General features: G+C 36.8%; 2 protein-coding genes across 2 annotated transcripts; both read left to right on the top strand.

The window, feature by feature from the left end:
- The first annotated feature begins 387 nt into the window (after window positions 1-387).
- LOC146525869 (uncharacterized) lies at window positions 388-7,594 on the top strand. Its single transcript, XM_085174585.1, has 9 exons — window positions 388-3,383; window positions 4,480-4,547; window positions 4,961-5,008; window positions 5,144-5,208; window positions 5,298-5,335; window positions 5,927-6,006; window positions 6,152-6,214; window positions 6,509-6,559; window positions 7,098-7,594. The coding sequence occupies exons 1-9, from the start codon at window positions 3,251-3,253 to the stop codon at window positions 7,149-7,151; spliced, it is 600 nt and encodes a 199-aa protein (XP_085030711.1). The 5' UTR covers window positions 388-3,250; the 3' UTR covers window positions 7,152-7,594.
- A 678-nt stretch (window positions 7,595-8,272) lies between these two features.
- ddias (DNA damage-induced apoptosis suppressor) lies at window positions 8,273-13,170 on the top strand. The gene is made up of 5 exons (XM_085173776.1): window positions 8,273-8,716; window positions 8,938-9,099; window positions 9,956-10,064; window positions 10,518-10,819; window positions 11,075-13,170. Exons 1-5 carry the CDS (start codon window positions 8,595-8,597, stop codon window positions 12,738-12,740), a joined length of 2,361 nt encoding a protein of 786 aa, XP_085029902.1. The 5' UTR covers window positions 8,273-8,594; the 3' UTR covers window positions 12,741-13,170.
- Window positions 13,171-13,402: the final 232 nt, after the last annotated feature.

Here is a 13,402-nt window from a genome sequence, read left to right as displayed (position 1 = left end):
CGCCCAAGACTGAGCCTACTGGTTTCTATACTGTTACGTCCCCCTCACCATGGTGGCGGCAAAATCAGTTTTCCAACAAAATGTTTTGTTTAACTGCCAAAACAGTGATCCTCACTTTTTGTCATGGCCTTATGAGCCAGGATGTTTCCTTGAACTGTCTGAAGTTCACTGAAAACAGGAAGTCAGCATGGAAAACAATGGGGAAAACATGTGTGCTTTTGTGTGTATGTGCAAAGATAATTTCATCACGTATTTGAAGTATATGGAAATTAATTTGTGATATTATCAAATAAATACAAAGATACATAATTTAAATACAAGTGTAAGTATTTCATATGAGACATAGAGACATAAAATGTACATGTTTAAAACTTGTTGTGTGAGAAGTAAACTGTTTGCTTTTGTGTGCAGTAAACTGAATCCAACCTTTTGAAGGTGAACCATTTCTCACTCACCATCTATAACTCCACAGTTTTCCCTTCTCCTCAGGTTAAGAGCCTTGGTGTCATCCTAGACAGCTCACTTTCCTATAAATCTCACATCAATAATCTCACCCGTTCTGCCTACTTCCATCTACGCAACATTAACCAATTACTTCCTTCTCTTTCCACATATTCTACGTCCATTCTTGTCCACAGTCTTGTTACCTCCCGTATTGACTACTGCAATTCTCTTTTGCATGGTCTCCCCCAAAAATCCCTCCATAAGCTTCAACTGGTTCAGAACTCTGCTGCTCGCATTATCACCAGAACCCCCTCCTACCAGCACATCACCCCTGTTCTTCAGGAACTTCACTGGCTCCCTGTGAAATTCCGAATAATATTCAAACTTCTTCTGCTCACCTTCAAGGCCATTCATAACCTCGCTCCTCCTTACCTTTCTGACCTGTTAACCACTACCTGTTCTGCCCGTTCACTTCGATCTTCTTCTTCTATCCAGCTTGCTGTACCTTCCTTCCACGTCAGCACCATGGGAAGCAGAGCTTTCAGCTGCTCTGCTCCCAGGCTGTGGAACTCTCTACCCCCAGAAATAAGAAACATTGGTTCTCTCCCCCAGTTTAAATCCCAACTCAAAACTCATCTGTTCAAATCTGCATATTCATTGTGAATCCACTGTTTGTTAATTTTATCTTGTGCTTTTGTTTTATTGTTCTTATTTTGCCATTGTTTTACTATGTGTTTTATCCTATTGCAAAGTGTCCTTGGGTGACTTGAAAGGCACTCATATATAAAATTTATTATTATTATTAATTGCATTTGTCCTTAACCACCAGAAACCCTCACGTTAACTTTTATCAAGTGGAAAAAGGTTAGCGTTCATCCTTCAGCTTCACTGTGCTAATGTTATGCTAACGTAGCTGTTTTGCTAGTGATCACGTAGGACATCATTATATACCAGCTAGTCCGACTTCAGTAACCCTACAAAAGTTACTGCTGTACGTTTTAATTTTTTCAGAAATCTCTTAGTCAGAACATGGCATATCATGTTTAGGTGGAAACTAGCGAGCTAATTTCCTGCTAACTTCTAACACCGTTGAATTTAATAAATCTGTTTTCATGGATGCCTGAATGTTATAAAATGCTGATCATTTTATTAAAGATGAAAGAATTCAGACAGTTTTTAACTCTCAGTGATGCCACAGTGTTCCTTTGACTTTGGGACCTGAAGCAAACAGAGTTTTGAACCCAGATTACTCCGCAAGGCTCCTGACTACAGTAGCCGTACTGCTCCGGCAAGCCATCAGGCGGTGCCTTCATAGCTTACCAAAGTCATACTAAAACATTTTTGACAGATTTCTGCGCTGTGTACTACATAAAATCGGTTCGAGGTCAGTAAGCACAACCAGAATTCATACATAAGGCACACTGTTGATTTTTGAGAGAATTAAAGGATTTTAAGTGTGCCTTATAGTGTGTAAAATACATTATACAGAAGAAAAGAATATATCACGATATATATTGTTACCCCACATGCTTCAAATTATACCATGATATGGATTTTAGGCCATATCGCCCTGTCCTACTCAAGAACATCTCTTTAAACAGCCTTTTCTTTTACCATTGAGTTTCTTCTCAGATCCAGAATATATTAATTTACATGAAGTCTTTGTATGATATTGAAGCCTTTTTTGTGGTGAATTATGTACACAAGAAGGTCCTAAAAGGGCTTTCTTAATTAATGTCTGATTTTTTTCTCTCTCTCAATTAAATAATTAACACAAACAACCAGTTGTGCTGTTAGGTTTCCTGTAGGTTTTGTTTCACAGCTTTCAGTTTTCTCCTCAAACATGAAGTGGCTTGGTGCCAAAAGAAAGAAAAAATAGTCTGACGTACTAACCGATCAACTATTGCAGACACGATCTGTTAAACACGGAACAATCAGGCTTACGACACATTGCAGGGAATCTGTCTGGTCTTGCAAGTGCATTGCCAAAGAAGACAGTTTCGTTTTTCCCTTTAGGTTTTTTGAAACACTAACCAATCCTGCACCAGCTATGGATATAAAATCTCAAGACTCAGTCGTGTTCCTAACATTGGACAAGCTGATTCTTTTTCACACGAAATTGTCTTAGACTCTGGATTGTACAACTAACAAGTCGGCTTGGCGCAACAAACAAAACGACAGTTTTTTAGAAAGTTTAATGAAGAAACTAGACAAGCTGGTGCTCTTCAAGATAGCTATTAATTTCACACTCACAAATATGAGACAATCCTGAGTTTCAAGTTCTTCAAGTTCTCTTCTGGTTCAGTCCAACTGTTTGTGTCTAAAACAGACTTGAAAGATGATTCCTGATGTCTATCAGTAGGTTGTCTGTTAGTATTATTACTGGTACTTCTCATATATACACATTTTAAGCATTGTTCTTTCTGAAATCTTCGGTATCTTAAATATTATTACACGTCACATTTATATTTTTTCATCGTCTCAGACCTTATAAAGCATATGGTGTTTGAAAGTAACCAAAAAGAGTGTGTGTGGGTTTTTTATTTTAAATTAAACCACCTGTATATGTAAAATGAAATGCCATGTTTATATTTCCTTAAAAGGATATACTATTATTGAAGAGCTGTGTGCATTTTCCGCACCCATACATTACATTCTCTGAATAACTTAGGGTGGTGACCACTTAAAGAACAGCAGTTTTTCTTTTATTTGCAAAGCTATCCTTAATAAAGTACCATTCTATTTATTTAGAATGATACTTTATTAAGGTTGAAGTTCAAGCCTTATTTTGAAGGTCTCTTGCCGGATGTATAATGTATTTTTTATACCCGCTGGCTGCGGCTGCTTCTGCTCTCTGACTAAAATGTCTATCGTCAGTTTTGATAAATTACCTCAGGTATCAAAAATTTGGATCGCTCTGAGGCGGCTTGACAAAAAAGGTTCGTGAGTTTGTGTGAGTTTCTCGTCGTCTCGTCAGCCGTGATTTTTTTAAAATTACTCACTGATGTCAGTCTGTGCGTCTGTGCCCATGGCAACCAGCCCCTTTAACCCGTTAAAGTCAAAATGAGGATTATGTGCTCATATTTTCTTTTTCTTTTCTTTTTTTTCCAGATAATATAAGTAAAATCCTTTTAAAAAAATGTTTACATATTATTTTTTGCTTTATCAGGCAATAACGTATTCATAAATAACCCCCCAAAAGGGTAGGAGCATTTCGCTGGTGACTGTTATTAGCATATTAGATCGCGAGCTCACATCTAAAATTATTATTATTTTTTTCTTAAAAAGAACCAAAGAGGGAACAAAAATCTGATTATAGGATTACTAGAATCACGCCATTGGGTATTTAGCAAATATATTAAACGGTTAATTTTAATAAGAGATGAATGAAATACTGTAACAATCAACAAGTGTTCAGATGTGAGTGTTTAAAATCCGTGTCAAATTTTAAGAAATCTGCTTTGAAAACATTTGTGCCTAATATAGTTGTTTTTTTTGTTTTTTTTACATAGCACTTACACATAATGTATATCTAAACAATCTGCAGTTAACTGAAAATATTAAACACAACAAATGTCTCCAGTTAACTATAAAGTCCATTCACTTGGAATGTAAATTTGATTTTTCATGACACTCATGTGAAGTGTGCTACCATGCGTTCAAACATAGTATATGTAAATCCAGCTTTCTCATGACGGCCATAAGACATAAATAAGCTCTTCTGTGTTGAGAGAGATTATACTAAATATGCTGCTTTTTAGATCTGATGCACTGATAACATTCAATTAAGTTCAATCCAATTTTATTTTATTTATGTAACGTCAAATCACAAAAACAGTTGCCTCAAGGTGCCTACTAACTATACTAACCAAATGTCCAGCTACTGGCATGTTTTCCACAGCATTGGTGGCTGTTTTGGCTTATATCTTTATAAATTATAAGTGAATGATTGATTAACCATTAATAAATGCACTGTTTGCAATTATGTAATGGTAACATTGTAAAAAGTAGACTCTTACATTTACTTTGCTGCAGATGAAAAAGTGGCTACTCTTCGAGAAGTGTCTATTCCCCCAGCTGCTGATGTTACCATCATCGTACAGGTATGCATTCATCCATCCATTGAGTCAGCCAATCAACTTTAAAACCTCAAAAGTTATACATTTAATTCTCACAAATAAGCAGTTAAAGCAGACATTAAATTTAAAGATTTAAAATGATCACAGTCCTCACAGCATTTGTTGAGATTTGATTAATCTTTTATGTGTAATTATGTAATTGTTCTTTCTTATCATGTGCATTTTTGGATTTTTTTGTTTTGTTTTTGGTGTTTTGACTTTGACTTTAAATCATTGATTGTTAATATTATTAAGTATAAAGCGTGAATGTGCTCTTTTGTTGTTTACTTATTAAAATATTGCCCATTATATTATATTATATTATATTATATTATATTATATTATATTATATTATATTATATTATATTATATTATATTATATTATATCACCTTTTCAGATTGTCAGCAGTGCTTTTGGGCTGAACTGTTCCAGTGTTGTGTTCAAGGTACATGTGTAAAATACAGGCATTTCTCTAAATGTTTAGTGGAAGTGGGTCCATGTGTCAAAAATGATTAATGAAAAAAAAATTGGGGGGAGCTCTTGAAAACACAACAAGCTGATAAGTTTCCTCTATGTGTAGATAAGGAACCATCATGGCCATCTTATCCCTCTGAACAGCTCCATCCCTGCTAACAGCAAGCACATGTATGTGGTCTGGTGATGTAAAAGTCTTTACATTTAATCACTGCATACTGAAAATATATAATCAAGCAGTTATATATTTTTCTTCACAGACCTTACGTGCTGGAGGTTGCAAAGATCTTTCAGCATGGTAATCAGTGTGTTTATCTTTAACAGTCTGTAAATGTTTCTACATTTCATAATCCTGTTAATGGAATAACTACAGCCAATCAGCTTAGCTTATGGGATATACAAAGGCAATGGAATTATGAACAAACCTTGTATCAAATGTGGTGCTTGGAGGGGTCCCAGCACCTCTATTCTGGAAAAAGTATTTGCAATGATTCATTTGCTGTAAAAGAAAAATATAACATAATATAAAGTATTAGATTGTCTTGTCATGGGACAGTTTTTTAAACAACATACAGAAATTGTAGAAGGTATCACAAATGGAATATCCTAAAGACTGCTCTTGGTCAGCATCCACATCCTGTGAATGGAACCACAACTTTAATAGTAGCAGTGAATGGACTCGTTTTCCTTTATTTTGGATGGGAAACACATGAAACACATAAAACATCAATCAGTTTATCATGGCTAAATTATTCTACAAATAGTAAAGAAGATTATAGACTTCTCTGTTTAAATCACTATAAATATACAGAAAGAAAGATCACTACAATGTGTAGTCCTGAACAAAAAGGCACCTTTTTGATTTCTGTTTGGTTTCATATTACTTCAGTGTGTCCCAAGCCGAGAACCATCCCCATGACTGTGATCAATAAAACTATGACAACAAGACTACAGACTATTGAAAGAAGGGTAAGTGCAATTCTTTAATGAGAGTACAGTACAGTTAGTGGTTTGGCAGTAGTCCACAGACTGATCTCTGAATTAATATATTAACGACTTAATAACAGATGCTACTTGTCTGTAAATGATTTTAGATTGTATTTTTTAATTATAGATACAGAGACTGGAAGACCTTCTACCTCAAGTCAAACTCAGGCGTAATGAAAAACTAACCCAGGTATTTAAACTTTCTTAAAGCGGTGAATGCACTGAGAAACATAGCACAACCATATTGAAGAGTTTTAGCCTCTTCATCAAATCTCTTTACCCATTAAATCCCCAAAATTTCCCTGCAAAATAAGTGCATACATTGTACTCCTTAGACATCCCCTACACACAATATGTTTAATTTTTTTAATGTCATACGGGGTTAGAACAGCAACAGTTGTTCCCAGTGGGTTTAAATGGGTTAATATTACAGTGAGTTTTAAAAAAATCAAACACCTGGTCATTATCTTTTTGTCTGTATCAGGAAATTGAATGTCTCAACCAGAAGTTGAGGTTTCTTCATCAGAGAATGCAGGTAAATCAAAAGTAATTACCATCCAACTTCTGCACACAGGGTAGTTTAGTAACTAACTTAAAAAGTGAAAATCTATTATGGCACATTCACATAGGATAAGGCAGGGTAAGATATCCTTTATCAATCCCCTTGTAGGGAAATTCATTCTCTTCCTTTCACTCATCAGCATAAGGAGCAGTTGGTATTCACTGTCAAAATATCTGGTGGACCAACTCCAGTTAGAAGCCAGTGCCTTGAACAAGCACAAGCTGACATGAGAATTAACCTAGCATTTTTTGTTTTAAATTATAAATTAAAATAAAGCAAAATGTGTGTCTTTTTTTTATATAACTCCTGTGTCTATTATGACATTGGGGATTTGTCTATTTATGATGTGCTTTACCACTCATCTGCACCTTAAATAACAGATTGAGATACGCAGCACTTTTATTTACTTTTATTTCAAATACAGTTGAGTATAAGGAATAATGTGTGTTAGACATATTTACATTGTTTCGGTGTTTTTCTTTTATGTTGGTTCTGCTCTGATTTGTTGCAGGTAGCAAATTCTCACACATGGAAAGGGGTGTTGATCAGAGCCCCTCTGTGGTAAACTGAGAGCCGCATTTCAACTGCAGAGCAATGGTTACAATTGCCATCATGGTGCATCATGTTACTATGTACAGCTGGTTCATGATTTGTGTGCCCTATGTTATAGTGTTTCCAACTTCTTATATTATTTGTATTATGATTTCAAACACCTGTAGCCATCCATCTTGTCACAGTCTGGACAAAAAGGCCTTAAACATTTAGATCACAGACTCATGTTTGTATTCTCCAGGTTAATGCTGATAGTTCTTTAGTGTACGGCTTTTCTGTCTTCAAATGTAGTGAATATATTCCTGTCACCCAAGTATAAGAGCAATATATCTGTAGGACCTTCACTTACTTGAGTAGCAAACAAGTAGCAAACTCATTTTGACTGGTGAACGATGAGTTTGACTGTATACTGTGTGTACCTTGAAATAAATAAAATAATTAAAGGAAATAAAAATAGTCTGACTGCATTATTTCTTATTAATATTTATTCATTTTGGAACTCTTATGCTCAGAATCTTTGTTGTTGTTTTCTCTTACTGGTTGTGAAAAAGACAATGGTTGCAAATGTTGAGCAATTTCCTGCCTTTGTAACAAATGATGGTTTGTTACAAAGGCAAAGGCGGTTTCACTGCTTGCAAATGATGCAAGCAGTGAAACCGGTCAGGTCTGTCACACAGTGTTCAGTAATCTTTCTTGTGAAGGGGATTATGCATATCCAATTGCAACATAATATGCAAAGGCTAGGTGGCATCATGGGGTTTTATGAAAAACTGTCATTTATTTGTCAAAACAAATGCTCAGAAATAGCTCCCTTATTGGTCCCTTTAGGCACTGTGCGTTGAACATTTTGATGTTAAAAGTGAGCAGTAGAGTTTGTTTTCAGACACTGCTGAATCATCATACTGGACATAACTTCAGCTTACACGTTATCCAAACAACTCTGAAATGACTGGATTTGAAGAAAAAAAAAATGAATACAGACACTTTACTCTGTTTTAGACAAAAATGATAGGCAAAAGGACAAAAAATGTATCTAACAGAAATTAATTTGATTTGTTTTACTAATATGTATATAATTAAATAAAATACATATCATGCAGTAGTTGAAAACATTATTTTATCAAAATTACCGTAGATCTATCAAGAAATGTAGTTTCATGTGATCGTCTTATACAGTAGGTGGCGGTGCATCCTCCAGCTGACTCACGTACAACATGGAAATGAAGACACGAAGAAGTAGCATTTTGTGTACAGTTAGCAAAAGGGCATGTTTGCTATGACGGCATTAAAGTTAGATATTGGCGGGCTTTGCTATGTTTTTCGTACCTTTTGTTTTAGTTTTTCGTGCTCAAATCCTTCGGTTACAAAAACAGATCAAATAAACAGTCATGTATTAAGTGGGTAATTAACTAGCGGTTAGCCTGCTATCTGCAGCTGTGTGTCTCAGTTGACTGAAATGTCTTATACACGGGCACTGGTGGATTGTGCGGTGTTGTCTCTGCAAGATCCCTGTGTGTTTTATCCGTGTTGCAGATGCTGTTTCTCCAGGATTGATGTTGACCAGCAGGACACTACGAGGTAAACACAAAGGTTCAGTTGTAGCCGAGAAACGGTAGCATTGTGAAAATCACTTTAGAAACTGTCTGTGCTGAGAGGACTGTATCTAAGTGAGATACAGTCCAGTTAAAAGTGAATGGATTTCTTTTAGAAAATTAAAATATTTTTTATACAGTGTATGTTACCTCTGTTAGCTGACAGTATATGGATACTGGTCAATCGTCTCTGTGTACCCACCACAGATGCAGATGCTTCAAGTGTGGTTACAAGTGTCTGAGAGAACAGGTGGATTACAGGTACCGTCTCTCACTGAGGGTGGCCCGGGACGGACGTATATTCGGGATAACAGTATTTGGAAACAGCTTGAAACCATTCTTTGGCATTCATGCAAATGAATTACAAAGGTGAGTACAGAAAACCCAATGCAAGTTCTTATTATCAAGACTGAATAACTGTTAAAATGTTTTCCCAGGTTTAGAAGGAGTTTGGATTGGGTTAAAGCAGAGGCCATGGATACATATAATTTGAGGTCATAGTATGGGGCGCCCCACAGGGCGATCGTGGCTCAAGAGTTGGGAGTTTGCCTTGTAATCGGAAGGTTGCGGGTTCGAGTCCCGGCTTGGACAGTCTCGGTCATTGTGTCCTTGGGCAAGACACTTCACCCGTTGCCTACTGGTGGTGGTCAATGGTGGTGCCATTGTCCGGCAGCCTTGCCTCTGTCAGTGTGCCCCAGGGTGGCTGTGGCTACAATGTAGCTTGCCATGTTGGGGTGGATGACTGGTTGTGTAAAGCGCTTTGGGATCCTTAGGGACTAGAAAAGTGCTATACAAATACATTTACCAATTTACCATAGTATGTGATGGAGTTGGTGTACTGGTTGTTGTTACTTAGGGTTTACTACACCTCTCTCCGAATATAAGAGGGTGGAGAAAACATTAGAACACTAGTGAGTGCTTTGTAGTTCAGTACAACACCAGGACCACCATCCACAAAAATGCCAGAATTTAAGATTTTTGCCAAGTTTCTATTAACCCCCCCAAAAAAGAAGGAAAGAAATGGCAGTGCTATTGTATTAAATTTAACAGGTGTACCTAATAATATGGAGACAGTGGATACATGCTATTTGTTTTGTACCTCTTCTTTTTAAAGTGCAGATTTTAGTGGTATTTTGTCAGTTTCAAATGACTACAACGTGTGAAGAACATAACATCATCTCTGCTGATTAAGTGAAGAGCTGTGTGGGCTTTGTGTCTTTTATAGATTGGTGGAAAACCTGGACAGACCCGTGGAACAATCTAGAAGACTCACATTGCTGGTGAAGGCAGTCGAGGACTGTTTCATTGGCAGACATTTCATTTTTGGTATAAAGGTACATTCGTAAATCACATGTGTAAAAGTATTACGTGACATGCAAGATCAAAAGTTATTCAAATACATATGAAGACTTAAAAATAGGCATTTGACATTTTAGTCACTATTGCTGTTTGGAGGTTTTTAGTTTTCTTTTTATATAACTTGAAATCAGTGACTTCCTGGTCACACAAAACAGCAGAAATTAACTCAAACTCAGTTGTCCCGATTTTTTTATTCCTGCTGTTACTTTGAACATGAAATGATTTTTAAAAAAAAACATGAAAAGCAAGACAAACTATGTAACAATGAAACAATAAACTTCTCTCCACATTTCACAATTTTAGTTTCTCAGTTCACCATTAAAGAAAATAAAATAATAGGATCAACATATGTCCAAAATGTGTTCTAATTATGCTTAATTTATTTTTGCGTTGTTTGAGCTGTCTGTGGTATCATCTGTGTTGTTTAGGTGATGGAAGCAGAAAGTGCGCTTTGGTTTGGAGGACCTGTTCTAAGTGGCTCCAGCAGTAAAAATGCAGCACAGTTTGTTGCTACTCAGATGATTCTTCCCAAAGCAACGGGAATGGGAGGATGCACCGTGGTCAGTTATTATCGGATTCTTCTTCAGAAAGCTTCTGAATCTGAACTTGTATCTGCTGGTACCAGCAGAATCTCCAGTCGTCCAGCAACAACCCCGCTCCTCATTCATGATCATTCTTCAACTAGCAGCTTTTGTGATGCCTCTCATCTTTTGCCCCGATCACTTCAAAGGTAATGAAATTAAGAAATGATACAATCTTCTGTATTTTCTGTCCAAAAAAACCCTACTAACTAGAGAGTCATGTACTCCTATGTACTATTCCTTTGTAGGGACTACAAAATAACAATAAATGGCTCTGAAAGCCAAAGTAAAAACCAGACATATTCTCATAAGCTCCTGATATTGACTTCTAAGCATGTGGGTGGAGGTGCTATTACATTACATGCAAAAATGATAATTGATAATAGCTTTTGTTTCCTTCCTAGATTACGTTACATAGACTGCACCCTTACTCCCACAGCTCCATGGCAGCAATCACTTGGACTGGTTACATCATCAGCAGAGCAGGAAGAAGGCTGCAGTACCCAGGAATGTGGAGATGAAAACAGAAGTCAGGTTGACAAAAGCGTAACACCATATCTTGCACAGAGGGGCTGCCAGGAAAACCAAAAAGTGGAAAAGGACTTGGCTCCTTTTTTCTCATTGCAGCACAGTTTTTATGATAGTCCATCATCTGAGAAGGGAGCTGGAAACAGCCCTAGCCTAAAGACTTGGTTAAGGCCGTCCCAGTATTGTCAGAATAGCCCCAAAGAAAAGGAGTTTTCTACTGGACAGCTCACCAGAACATTTTCATCAAGCTCATTGGCTTGGAACGATTTGCCTTTCTCTGAAAGTCTGACAGAGTTTTTATGTGAAGCCAATAAAGATTTTGACACTGATAGAGATACGAAACAAGTTCAGAATGTTCACTGGAAGGAAGTAAAGGCAAGAAATAACCTGGGAAACAGCAGCTTAATAAGTGAAACATCGTCTTGCCAAAGAAATGCACAAACAACAGACGGGCATTTGCAAGCATTGTTGGATGCCACTAATACGCCTGCAACAAATGGATGTGGCTCACATGATTCAGCCAGCAAAGAATGCAAGAACCCTCTTCTGTTTGTCAAAAGGAGTCAAGCTAGAAACATCTATTCCCATGGGTGTTATCAGGTGGATGGCACAGCTAGTTCACTGTCTTTTCAAAAGGAGGAAGAAGAGCAGCTTGAGGGGGATGCCTACAACTGTTCAGCAGATCTGTTTGGTAGCTCAAACACAATCAATCTTGAAACGGAGAGGTTCACCATGCATGCAGAAGCCGTCAGTGATGGCATGGAAGCTTGCTCACAGTTTTCCAAGGCAGATGAGCATCATCTGATTTATGAAAATGCGAATGTGACACAATCAACACCAGATAAAGGGAAATTTAAAAAAAGTAAATGCAGGGAGAGTTTGATTCCACAAGACACAAAAGGATTTGACTTTGTCCCTCCCTCTCAGTCCACACCCATTGTAAAACTAGGCGTTGTATCATACTCGCGTGTTGACTTGTACAAAAGTGTGACAGGTGAATTCAGTTCACAGCCTGTCAATCAAAAAAGTTTTAATGCGAATTTACATGAAATGGAGAGTAAAAACAATTCTGTTCATAAACTGAACTGTGGTAATGCTGACCAGGCTTTGCAGAGTGAGATGGAATCTGTTAAAGAAAACTTTGTGTGGAGAACTACATCCAGCAGACACAGCCACAAACTTACCCCCAAAAGAAAATTCTTGAAACCAGTCGAGCATAAAAACAGTCTACATCCTCTGCAGCACCTTAGGGTGCAGGAAGAGGCTCTAAACTGCATGTCAATCAACTGTAAAGCAAGATTTATTGACGTGTCAGAGTGTGGTTATGACAATGAAGCAATTGTTCCTCCTACACCTGCGAGTAAAATCCAACAAAGTGTGCCAATCCGAAAAAGAAAGCTGACAGACAACAGCAACAATTTTGGTTCCATTGAGTGTGTGCTGAGAAAGACAGAAAATCGTGACAGTGAAGAAGTTAGCGAAGGGATTCATGGGAGCCAGACATGTGACTGCTCTAGAGATCTGTTCTCTGATTCTTTCTGAGACATTGTGTTGCAGAGTGACTTGTAAGAAATCGTGCTCCATTGGAGTAATACTGCTGTTATTTTACTCTGTGTGAAACAGAAAAAGAGGGCTCATATATTAAACACTATAGATAGAAGAGAGATGCTGTCTTAACCTTCAAGTTTGCACTTTGACTGAAAGTGTAATAAATTCTCTTCCTTCGCCTTTTTCATCAAATGCTTAGTCTAACTCAATGTTTTTAATTTTTATGCACTGTTTAGAAAGCGCTTTTAATTAAATGAAATATATAAACATGTTACATTTACCACAATCATTGCCTGGTCTTATTACAACCTGAGCTTAGCAGCAGTTAAGGTGGGGCAAAATCTCATCAACGACTATGGTTTTTAAAACATGTATAGAATGTGTTTGTATGTCCACATACTTATAGATCCATATTTTTGAAAGTATCACACTATTATAGCTATTTACTTTAAGATGTTTGTATGGTTAATATGTAATTAAGTGGATATTTAATTGCTATCTATTCAAGGACAATAACATTTGTTTTCATTTGTTTATATTAATACATGCCAATATAAATAAAGATTAAATACTATTACAAAAGATTATTTATGAAACAAAAGTCCCCTGATAGTTTAAGGCATGCTTCAGACCACAAAAGCCAACAACACTGTTAC

The sequence above is a fragment of the Neolamprologus multifasciatus genome, chromosome 1, assembly GCF_963576455.1.
Source record: "Neolamprologus multifasciatus chromosome 1, fNeoMul1.2, whole genome shotgun sequence".
Lineage (NCBI taxonomy): Eukaryota > Metazoa > Chordata > Actinopteri > Cichliformes > Cichlidae > Neolamprologus > Neolamprologus multifasciatus.
This window is presented reverse-complemented; position numbering and strand designations above follow the sequence as displayed.

Excerpts from the sequence above, each read along its gene's own strand:
- ddias (XM_085173776.1), top strand. The coding sequence starts at position 8,595 with ATGTCTTATACACGGGCACTGGTGGATTGTGCGGTGTTGTCTCTGCAA. Across the intron at positions 9,100-9,955 it reads CATGCAAATGAATTACAAAG|ATTGGTGGAAAACCTGGACA; the intron begins GTGAGTACAGAA and ends TGTCTTTTATAG. Across the intron at positions 10,820-11,074 it reads TTGCCCCGATCACTTCAAAG|ATTACGTTACATAGACTGCA; the intron begins GTAATGAAATTA and ends TTTCCTTCCTAG.
- LOC146525869 (XM_085174585.1), top strand. The coding sequence starts at position 3,251 with ATGTATAATGTATTTTTTATACCCGCTGGCTGCGGCTGCTTCTGCTCT. Across the intron at positions 3,384-4,479 it reads GAGGCGGCTTGACAAAAAAG|ATGAAAAAGTGGCTACTCTT; the intron begins GTTCGTGAGTTT and ends ACTTTGCTGCAG. Across the intron at positions 6,215-6,508 it reads GTAATGAAAAACTAACCCAG|GAAATTGAATGTCTCAACCA; the intron begins GTATTTAAACTT and ends TGTCTGTATCAG.